The sequence below is a fragment of the Sphaeramia orbicularis genome, chromosome 6 (genome assembly GCF_902148855.1).
Source record: "Sphaeramia orbicularis chromosome 6, fSphaOr1.1, whole genome shotgun sequence".
Classification (NCBI taxonomy): Eukaryota; Metazoa; Chordata; class Actinopteri; order Kurtiformes; family Apogonidae; genus Sphaeramia; species Sphaeramia orbicularis.
The window spans coordinates 46,186,391-46,198,470 of record NC_043962.1 but is presented as its reverse complement, the minus strand read 5'-3'; the positions used below and the strand labels follow the sequence as shown (position 1 = coordinate 46,198,470).

The 12,080-nt window shown below is 39.3% G+C and overlaps 1 protein-coding gene across 3 annotated transcripts in view; it reads left to right on the top strand.

Moving 5' to 3' along the window:
* tead4 (TEA domain transcription factor 4) overlaps positions 1-12,080 on the top strand; it is a 39,772-nt gene that overhangs the window by 19,715 nt on the left and 7,977 nt on the right. For 2 of the 3 annotated variants that reach the window (XM_030136946.1, XM_030136944.1), the window contains exons 3-10: positions 735-806; positions 2,353-2,487; positions 2,888-2,931; positions 3,206-3,267; positions 3,440-3,570; positions 5,741-5,914; positions 9,046-9,186; positions 10,677-10,829. In XM_030136946.1, the coding sequence (XP_029992806.1) occupies positions 2,386-2,487; positions 2,888-2,931; positions 3,206-3,267; positions 3,440-3,570; positions 5,741-5,914; positions 9,046-9,186; positions 10,677-10,829 (807 nt within the window). In that variant the 5' untranslated portion in view covers positions 735-806; positions 2,353-2,385. The remainder of the gene's footprint in view (positions 1-734; positions 807-2,352; positions 2,488-2,887; positions 2,932-3,205; positions 3,268-3,439; positions 3,571-5,740; positions 5,915-9,045; positions 9,187-10,676; positions 10,830-12,080) is intronic. The other variant, XM_030136945.1, reaches the window with a different exon arrangement.

Genomic DNA, 12,080 nt, shown 5'->3' with positions numbered 1-12,080 from the left:
CATCCATTTCATCACCCATACACTTTCTCTGTTTAGTTGTAAGTAAGTATGAAGGAAGAAGGTGAATGTATAGGCTAATGCTCCTGTGATCATCCTATGTCTATTTATTTTTTGTTTATTTGTTTGTTTGTTTCGATTATGCCTATGTCATCATCAAGTGTATTTTTTTATTTTTTTTTTATTTATAGCAAATAAGTGATGTACTAATATTGGCTGTTTTATGTCTTGTTTCTGTCACCTGCCTAGGGACTGCAGATGAAAAGTAGTTATTTTTACTAATTCTGTCATATTTATATGGGTGTTTTTTTTTGTTCATAAATGTGCATAGTCCCTATTAAATAAACCAATAAAAAAAACCTTTTGCTTCTCAGTTAATATATTAAATAGAAAACAAAAAGTTATGACTGTGACTCATACTCCTCATTATCTATGGCAAGGCTCCATGCTCCAAAATAAATTTAATCACGTTGGTGTTATATTCATGCCATTTGAGCTCGGCTATACATCAGTCTATTCTCTAAAACTGCTAATCCTTGTAATCAGTGCTAGGTGCTGAAACACATGTCATCTTAAATAAGGTGAGAGGCACGGTACGCTGACATGTCATAGCATCTTCAGCCAGTTTGGCATCCCCAATTAACCTGCGTGTCTGCGGACTGTGGAATAAAACAGGGACACAGGGAAGAAAACAACATGAATGCAAAGGTTTAACTGTTGTTGTTTGTGTCTTTCAGGTGTCCAGTCACATCCAGGTTCTAGCACGACGAAAGGCCAGAGAGATCCAGGTGAAGCTGAAGGTACGCTACGTGAGTCAACCTTTATCTGATTTTTTATTTACTAATTGATTTGGAAGATTTAACAAATGTTGCTAATGTACTTATGAGTGAGAGGAACATGAAATCTTAATACATATTTGAGTGTATTTTCTAAAAATAATGTAACATTTTTTGAAATTTCAGCCTTTCATACAGTATATCTCGCATATTTCGATCACACACTTCTTTATATCTTGTATTTTTTCTAATATTCTATTCTATTCTATTCTATTCTATTCTATTCTATTCTATGACAGTGCTTTGCTGTATGTCCAAAAAACTTTGGTCTTTCTATGCTGTGTCATTGCTTTCTTTACACTTTTATTTGAGATAAGCTAATACAGATTTATGGTGAATCCATTCAGCTAAGATTATTATCATCATGATTTTATTTAAGTGAAGTAGGAGCAGACGGAGGGAGTGAGAAATCATTATTGCTCTACACTATTCAGCTTTAGAATTTGTTAAAAGTATTTCAACACCTATGGCCTCTGTACTGTCATGTTTTCGCATTCCATTAACGCAAATGCGCAGATAGTAGGCTATTTTAATTGCACTCTCTAATTAATGTTGGTTTTAAATGAGTTCCTGACACATTTCCATGAAATGTGAATATATTTCAGAAAGCCTAAGGCATACTTTATATGATTATGAACAAGATGAACCAAATGCAACTGGAGACAATTTAATCCCTGCATTATTCCTTCCAGGTATTACATTTGGTAAGTACTTCAATAAATGTTTTCCTGTACGGTTCACAGAGAGCTTACACATCCCTGCGCCCCCAGTACTTTCTCAGTTTACATTTCTCATCCGCATACTCAGTCACAGCGGGCAACAGGACTCTCCCTCACCTTGGACGGTAGCCACAAGGGTTCAGCTGGCAGGACCCAGCATCGGTCACAGGGTTGGCCTCTGTGACAGCCCTTTTTAAATACGTCTTTGGTGTAACTGAGCTCCCTACCACATGTACCCCCCATATTTCAGCTATGCCCTTGTGTTAGCCAGTTCTGGGAAGAAGAATGCACTGTGTGGCCTTGCCCATTAGGGCTGGGCGGCAAGTGCTTGTAGTCCTCTGTGGTTTGGAAACTGCTGAAGGAGTGAATTCAAAAACAAGAGGTATATCACCTTACGGTATGGCAAAGCAATAACCTGTTTTAACTTTTGCAAATAATTACCATTGTTAATGTTATCGTCATTTGGACAATTTAAAACTTTTGTATTATTAATATATTATTCTGCTGCTTGTCTCATCCTCCACCATGACCTCCAACAGAAGCTAGTTGTCATCACCGGCTTTCCCATGCCAAAGCAATAAACTTAACTCTTGACCCAAAGGTCCTTGACTGTAATATCACCTTTCTCTTCAGCTCTTTGCTTGGCTGAGATTCACCGATGATGCAAGCTGGCCTCAGCCCTACGTTTCCCCTTTTAGGGGCCTGCTTGTGTTACTGGTGAAGTAGGGTGCTGACTTAAATGGTGTCTGATAAGTATTCTCTTTTTGCGGAACTGTCTGACTCTCCGTCTCTCACTGCAGGACCAGGCTGCCAAAGACAAGGCTCTGCAAAGTATGGCCACCATGTCCTCAGCTCAGATCATCTCACCCACAGCCTTCCAGAACAAGATGGCTCTTCAGGGCCTATCTAGGCCAGCCTACCCCACTACCGGTGGGGTGAGTCCTTAACCAGTGTTCCCTTCATCACTGCATTCACATTACCAGAAAAAATTTAAAAGACTTGCCACATTTGATATTGCTCATATTCTTTTAACATTCTGTCTGATGATAAGAGAATAAACAAGAGAACTTCATTTGTGTAGCACATTTAATCCCAGGTGAACATGCAATGTGTTGTAAGCATGAGCTCCAAGTTGGAAATAAAAATTTATGTCAATGAGAGGTGAAGCCAAACCAGTGAAATAAGCAATAAAACAATTAATAATTTCCACAGAAGTTGTGCTATGATGTGATGACTGCCCACCTAAACATACTTTTCTGACTGTTCTCTTTAACTTATCTGTTCATCAGAAGTATTGTCTATGCAACACAGTGTAATGTAGTTTCTTTTTCTCAGTTTTGGCATGGTGCACTTCCAGGACAGCCAGGAGGACATGAAGAGTGAGTAGTCATTATCTCAGCTTTACAGTATTATCCGTCATTTTTACTGTGATCAACTTACAAAGCACTAGATACGTTTCAATCAGGGAGTTCATTTCAGAACAAATTACAACATATCAGTACAACAGTAAAGAAAAGTCCTCAGCTGTCTGACATGTTGCATACCACTCTGCCCCCTGCGTCTTTGCAGTCCAATTACTACGCTAGATGGGGTCATGAGGCCGAGATGGTGCATAACATGCCTCTCTCCCTCTTGTCTGTCTCGTCTCTCTAGTATTAAGCCCTTCTCCCAGCAGAGTTACACCATGCAAGCATCCGGCCCGACCCCCATAACAGGTGGGTGCTCTTCCTCCCTTTTCTGTGTTGACAGAGGCCTGTCATGCCAGCCAAGCAAAGAGACAACACTCATGATGAAGAGCTCACCAAAGCTCACAGAAACTGTTGTAATATCACTATAATTTCAAGTTTTGTACATTGCTGAATTCAGATATTACGTTTGCAAACACAGGTTATGAAAGTACAGCAGGGCTGTCCATGTCTCCCGGTGCCCCCCCTTGGCAGGGCAGAAGTATTGCCAGCTCCAAGCTCCGAATGTTGGAGTTTTCAGCTTTCCTGGAGCAACCTCAAGACCCAGAAACTGTGAGTAGAAAACAGGAAAGAACTGTCTCTGTCTAATTGTAACATGTTTGCATGTAACAATCTCTTTTCCAACAGTGACTGGGACATCATTATTATGTTATTCTAAGTCATATCACTAAATGACTATTTTGCTACTATGACATATGCAACCCAAATGCATTTTGATGATATGTTTTAGATATGCCTTTCAACCACCCCCAATAAAGTATCAATATAAACTGTGATCTTTCTTTGTTACAAAAATAGAAAATCAGTGGATGCCACAGGTCAGGGTTCAACAGTTCCATTTGACCAAGGGCTAGCATTCATTTAAGCAAGCATTGTGAGGGTCAGGTTTTGGCCTATTTTGCCCATTTTTGTTTTGTATAAACAAAAGTTTTTGGGGTTTTTTTAAATTATTTTTTAACTTTTTTAATTCAATTTTTTTTTATTTAATCAGATTAATTCTCATTGAGATTGAGACATCTTTTACAAGGGCATCCTGGCCAAGGGGTCAAGCAGCACATGGCATGATGAAAACAGGTTTAAAAGCTGGGTAATAACAATAAATAAAAAACAATAAAGATAATTTGGTAATAACACAATGAAATTGTCTAAAAGTTGACACAGTTTTACAGTGCAATTGAGTTAAGGTCAACAACAAAATTTTTGAAGTGAATATTAAGTTGAGGTCAGCGAACAGTTAAAAGTGGTCACCGTCCAGTCAGCTAAACACTTGGAGTGAAATGAGTTGTGGTGTTTTCAGCTCCGACTGAAGAGTATTCCAGGCGGGGGGGGGGCAGCAAAACTGAAGGCTCGCTTCCCCATTTCAGTCCGAACTCAGGGATCATTCAGATAATACATATCACAAGTCCTTAAGGAATAATGGCTATTGGTTCTTTCAAGAGAAGATGCATATGACAGAACCAACCAGAGCAGAACCTTACAGATCACAGACAACCAATGTGTTTACCTTCACAAACTCACTGAAGGCCACTCAGCTTTTGTGTACAAGGCTAAGGCTATTTTTCTTTGCTCATATGAGTGTAAACAGACTCCTACAAACATAGGAAATCCATACGGCTACAAATTGCTTTGGCAATTCACTGATGAAAAATAATAATTGCAAAAATGTAACTGCTTCTCTTCTGATTGGAAGAAAATGTTCAACTGGATTTGATGCTGTTTTCCAATGTTCTTATTGTGACTGAAACTTCTGCATCTGGTTATATTAATAATAATAATGGATTGGATTTTATATAGCGCTTTTCTAGACACCCAAAGCGTTTTACATTATTGATCCATTATTCATTCGCTCTCACATTCTCCCTCTGGTGGTGGTAAACTACATCTGTAGCCACAGTTGCCCTGGGGCAGACTGACAGAAGCGTGGTTGCCAATTCGCGCCTACGGCCCCTCCGACCACCACCAAACATTCATATGCATTCATACACCAGTGTGAGTGGCACTGGAGGCAAGGAGGGTGAAGTGTCTTGCCCAAGGACACAATGGACTGACTAGGACAGAGTGGGATTCGAACCACCAACCCTTCAGTTATTGGACGGCCTGCTCTACCACCTGAGCCATGGCCGCATTAGATGCTTCCTAATAACAAGAAAAGCACTCGGAGAGCATAGACCTCCACCAAGGTCGATCAATGGGGCCCCCCCGTGGGCCCCCCCACCCCCGATCACCACCAAAATTTTATCATTTCTTCCTTGTGCCAGTATCAACATTTCCTGAAAATTTAATGAAAATCCACCCATAACTTTTTGAGTTATCTTGCTAACAAACAAACAAACAAACAAACACGCACACACACAAAGCAAAGCCATCACAATACCTCCTGGCGGAGGTAATAAGCCGACGGATGTCTTTATAATGGTTGTAAGGTTAAAGGCATATTTTGGAGTTTCATTATTCTTAATAAAAATATTTCTACCTTAGTTGTTTGTAGGTTTACTTAAATATAGCAGTACAATCCTTCATATTGTTTACATCCTTCATGTTGTTAATACCAGCATACATTCCTTTCTTCTTCACATTTTCTGAATTGATTCATTTTCTGTGGAATTTGTCTCATCATATGAAATTGTGAGTGATGTACTTAGTTTAATAAACAATTGAATAATCTGAACATTTGTCATTTTTGGCTCTGCTCATCACCTAAAATGCAGTTCTGTCTCTCCAGTTCAACAAGCACTTGTTTGTACACATTGGCCAGTCCAACCCCAGCTACAGCGACCCCTATCTGGAATCTGTGGACATCCGACAGATCTACGACAAGTTTCCAGAGAAGAAGGGAGGCTTGAAAGAGCTTTTTGACAAAGGGCCACACAGCGCTTTCTTTCTTGTCAAGTTTTGGGTAAACCTATTTATTTATTTATTTATTTATTTATTTATTTATTTCCACAATTTAATTTCAGTGCTCTAAAAATGACTTCAGTTCATATACATTCAGTCACTTCTACTGATAAATGTCACTCTACTACAGACTTTGCTGTATGTGCAGTTTGCTTTGTGCACCATATAAGCAGCACATAATCCTCCACAAGTCATGAAGGTGAAGTGAGAGTACAGTGAATTCTCTTGTTAATGTTTTGTAGCACCTGTTGGCTGTTAATGGCCTAGCAGTGTTAACTGTGTTGAAATAGCTTAAGCGTCGGAGTTAAAGGAACTTAAGTGCGATTTAGAGCTAGAGTGAATGGAAAGTCATTGCTTCAGTGACCTGATTGGTGGTTTATTTGATGTTTGTGTGTGTGTTTGTATATATGACTGTAGTGTGTGTGTGTGTGTGTGTGTGTGTGTGTGTGTATGTGTGTGTGTGTGAGACAGCAGCCTTGGGGAGAGTGGCAGGTCTGATCTTTTCACCAGGGGAAATGTGAGCCCAGACACCTGTCCCTGCACTATTAGACTATCCAACCCTTACGCCCCCCATACATTTATTTATAGACAAACACCTCCCCCCCAAAAAACCAAAGAGTCCAAAACCAGACGCACATTGTTGGGGTCTTGGACAGAGGGGCTGGATTTGATTGTTGTCACAATGAGGCCCTGTTTTAAGCATTTTTCACAAAGAAGCACTGTACTTAGCTGACATTTTGGCTGATATCAAGATACTCAAGCACCTTAAGTTATGTTTTTACTGTGTCAAGATCAAGCAAAATAATTTGATGAAAGAGCTACAAATGTGCAGTCTGTTCCTATCAAAAAAGATTTAATTGCTGAAGTTATACTGTCAGTGTCAAGTTCAAAGACAACTTTTGCAATCTCATTCCACCAGATGGAATGTATGGCATTAATCTTCTCGCATGCTGTGTTTGACTACCACATTATATATTATGGAGAGATAAAAGACATTTGTGAGTGACACCATATTGGAGGGAGTTTTCTCTAGTCCTTGGGATGAGCAGCTGGTCAGCTATGGCATTTTATTCAGGGGTGAGAGGAAGGAGGGGAAGAAGTGCCCCGCCGTATATCATAAAGAAAAATAGTGCAACACCGAGATGGAGATACAGATAGAAATAGGTTAACAGATAGTGTGAACAAGTGATTGGGAAATGTTCAGTGGCATCTATCTAGCTAGTCATTCATCAGTGAAATATTACTCTCTTGATTCATGTCAGAATGCGGTACACTCAACAGTTATGACATGTTATCTCCAGCTTGAGGAAAACAGCTCATAACACTGTCCTGTCTCAGTCTATTCATCTTATCGTTTCCCAAGGGGGGGGGGGGGTCCTCCAATTCTCAAGGTATCCATGACAAAACACAGAAATGCTACAAAACAGCTGAGCATTTCGACACCCATAATGGGAAAAAAAGAAGTGGAGATGCTCGTGGCCATGAAAATAAGTGAAATGAAATCCTTAAGACATCTGAAAAATACTGTAACCTTATTTAAGATGTCGTAAAAGGCTGGAAAAACATATTTGATGTTGCCGCAATGACACAGCCACGTGGCAGGTCATGACTCGGGGGTGTGCTGAGGCCCAGGTTGGCATGGTGACGGTGACAGGCGACTGGCCCTCCTCCAAAGCTATGGCATTCTAGATTGAATTTCCAGCAAACCCCTCTGTCGGCCGCTGGCTGCCCTGCCTCACTCCCCACCTTCCCCGTCACCCCCTTAGCGCCCGTGGCCCTGTCCTAACGGATTGTCTCACGCCTTTGAAGTGCCGAGGGAATCCGATTTGAGCTGGCTCTGCTAAATTGTTACACAGCCAGCCTGCCCACCATGATCTAATCAGCCAATTGCACGCTGCTGATTGTAATTGGATGAATTCCCTCGCAGGCTGTTAGGGAAGCAGGGAATGGTGGTTCGGGGAGGGTCACTAGGCCCCAGGGATGAAGACAAATAGAGGAATTACATGAGCTAAGGATGAAGATGAACAGGGTGATGAAGAGATGAGAGAAGGGTGAGCGGTGTCTCAATGGCCCATTAGGAGACAAGAGCCCGACAGGGGAAAAGGTAAAACAGCCCAGCTGTCTGACAGAGGACACAGCACCTCAGTCTGATCCAAAATCAGATTATACTTGCTTCAGTTCAACCCTATAATAATGAGAGGACCAAAGATAGGTGAATGTGCACCGACCTGAAGATGAAGACAATGTGCACTTGTTTGTTTGTTACAGTGAAAGTTGAATTTTGAAAGAAAGTAGATAAACTCACATGTCATAGGCGCAAGTGAAATGAGTCAGGCCTTCACACCGATTCTAAACCACAAAATAAAATCACAATGAACATGTTGATCCAACTTGGCTCTTTGTGCACAACACAGATGTTTTGAAAAGTGTTACTTCTTAACACATTGCCAAACCACTTTCACGTCTTTTGGAACTGTTTCTCTGCATTTGGCTCCAGTTGGAGATGTTTTCATGATGTCCGGGAAGCTGTTTTTCAAATGTGTTTATCTACATTCTTTATATGAAAACTTAATTAAAAAAAAAAGTAAAGAACTGAACATTACTTCTTCCCTCCTCGTTTAAAGTCTTATCATTAGAACAGAATGGACCAAACAGTCAAAATCAAAATTATTGTCCTACAACAAAACATGCACTCAAAGAAAAACAGAGGGCATCTTGTGAATCTTGAAGCTGGATTTGACAAGCCAGAGAGGATCTGAACATTAGATGCCTTATGGCTTTACGGAGAATCACACTCAAGCTTTGTTGAGCTATAACACTCCGGGTGATGTGTCTTTGTGAGGCTGGCACGTGTTCCTTGAGATTTGTTTTTGGGAGTATGTAGAACGTGCCATATTCAAACAGATTATGAAGCTGTTACTGAATATCCTTGAGACTTTAGATTCATGTGCAGTGCAACATACAAGCCCTCAGATAAGGAGGTTAATGTTCAACTTAACTTAGTGCAGCAAATCCTCACATATAGTCTTTCACGAGGAGGATACGTCTTTAATCATAGGTCTTTTGGGTGAGACTAGCATGTGTTGATGTTTAACTGTTGAGCCTGACACGTATTCTTGTTCTTTCCTTTAGGCTGACCTTAGTGTAAACCTGCAGGATGACAGCAGCTTCTTCTATGGTGTCTCCAGTCAGTATGAGAGCTCTGAAAACATGATTATCACCTCATCCACCAAGGTGTGCTCCTTTGGCAAACAGGTGGTGGAAAAAGTGGAGGTAAGATGAGGGGAGGTGAAAACTTTTCAATGTCATTTAAATGATGTTAGGACATATTACAGCATGTTTTTATATAAAACTGTAGCCTTTACTAGTATACTGTTGGTTTTTTTTTTCATACTTTGTTTTTATTTGTTTTTTTCAACAAATAGACAATACAACACACAAAACACACAAACCAGGCGTCACTGGTTGAACACAAAATATTGAAATCACAGACAGTAGTAATTGAGCTTTGTTTTGTTTATAGTCCAGCCATTTTCTCCAGCGCTTCATGAAGATACGTTCCTTGAGTCATAGGTAGTAAGTCAGTCTTTCCATGGGGTAAATTTCCTCTATTATAGCTAGCCACTGATCCTCACGAGGTGCATCCATTTTGAGCCAGTTCCTTGTAATGGCCATTTTGGAAGCGATTATAAGAATTTTAAAGAGGTATTTGTCTTCTTTCTCTAATACATGTCCAGGTAGCAGTCCCAGCAAAAGGAATTTGGGGTCCTTAGGAATTGTGAAGGTCATAATACCCTCAATTATTTCAAAAAGCCTTTCCCAGAAAGATTTCAAGTTTATACAAGTCCAGAAAATGTGAGAATGATTAGCAATTGCGTGCCCACACTGTCTCCAACAATATTGTTGATGTCCCTTTACTTTAGTAGTGATATGTGGTGTAATAAAGAATCTGATCAGGCTTTTCCACCCAAATTCCCTCCATCTTTTAGTGCTCGTAGATATTGGTTGTGTGTTGCACATTGCAAACCAGTCACTCTCAGACAAGACAATACCCAGGCCATCCTCCCATTTTGATTTAACATATGTGTTGTTTCCATTTAATTTCTGTAGCCCCTTATATAATTTAGAAACAATTTTGCTAGGCAGACCTTTGTAGGCATCTGTAAAAATTTGTATGAAGTATACTGTTTTTTTTTTTTTAATCCTTAACAGATTGTGACCACATCATTAACGGCTATTATAAAACACAGGAGTGAATAACTGATACAAGCGGTGATACATTCCAGTCACTTACCACTGATCTGTGGTCAGGAAACTGACGTGGTTCACAAATCTCCCCCAGCATGACTAACTGTTATGCTTCCCGTTAACTAGACACAATGGTGGCCCTTCCCCCCACCCACTGCTGATGGATTGTACAATATAAACACATACACATCCCTAGGTAGAGCCATCTGCCTCAGTAGACCACATGATGATATTTAATGGCTTCATCATTTGATTACGGTTGTCACAAGAAATATGTTTATTGTCATATCTAGCATGCCATATGCTGCATTAGGTGTATTATATTACACATATTACAGCTTATCACATAGATGTTCATATCGAATGTAACCAATTGAGTTTCAGTGGAATATGTATCCCTGTTTTTTCTTTACAATAGATTTCACGTTTCATTCCTTAATGGGGTTTAAACTCCCATATATATGTTCTGATATATAAAACCACATGCTTGATTGATGCTTGTTTTGTTTTCCTAGACAGAGTATGCACGCTTTGAGAATGGACGCTACGTATTTCGGATTCACCGCTCCCCATTATGTGAATACATGATCAATTTCATCCACAAGCTTAAACATCTGCCAGAAAAGTACATGATGAACAGTGTACTGGAGAATTTCACTATTCTGCAGGTAAACAGATTGTAGGAGTATACAGAGCATCTGTGTGAAAAACTTTTGTCTCTTTTTCCTGTAACATTCTTATACAAACTTATATTTATTTAAATAAAATACTCATTGCAAGCAGTCTACAGTTGTAAAACAGGAGAAGTGTCTGGGTTTTACATGAATATGATATTTTGTGATGATCCTTTGGCTATTGGTGTCTAATATGACCTTTCAGACCTTTTCATTTCTTCCTCTCTTTATTCTTTATTTAATCAGGAAGTCTTTTTGAGATAAAGACCACATTAGCAAGAGTGCAATGGGAAATTACATATACACATTTACAACCCAGTTCCAAAAAGGCTCGGCTGCTGTGTAAAATGTAAATAAAAACAGAATGCAACTAGAAGCACTCGGAGAGCGCAGACCTCTGCCAAGGCTGATCAGTGCCCCCCCCCCCCCCCCCGATCACCACCAAAATTTAATCATTTCTTCCTTATCCCATTTCCAACAAACCCTGAAAATTTCATCCAAATCTGTCCATAACTTTTTGAGTTATGTTGCACACTAACGGACAGACAAACAAACAAACAAACAAACAAACAAACCCTGGCAAAAACATAACCTCCTTGGCGGAGGTAATGATCTGTAAATCTCAGAAAACTGCCATTTATCCACAATAAAACACAGAAAACACACAAATAATCCTCTGTTCTTAAAAAAACAATGCTATATTTTATTCAATATTTATTCAGATACAAATGCGTTATTTTTATAGACTTTCATAGATATACACACCGTTAATATTGCTAATATTCATAGATATACATACTATTAATATTGTTAATATTGTAAATAGCGTCAATTCATATTTTATGTCTATTTTTATTTTATTCTACTTTAGTTCTATTCTTATTCTACTTTTATTAAATTTCATATTTTATTTTCTTATTTTACTTTTTAGTCTTCTTTCGTGATTACAATTTCTGATGTATTGACTTTTTTATTCATATTGCTTGCACTGTGCGGAGTAGCACTTCTAATTTAACCCTTTCATGCATTGTTGTCACTACAGTGGACAGTTATTCTCCAGCTGTTCTCTTGTATATTTTTAGGTTTTGTTGTATTAGTTCCATATCAGCCAACACAGTGGACACTTATGCAGCATCCCAAAATACACTGCAATTCATACCATTACTATAACTTTGCTGTTCTTGATAAACCTGATCTGCAGTAACATGTTGAAGTGTAAATCGGTTGTTATTTGTTAGACAAAAA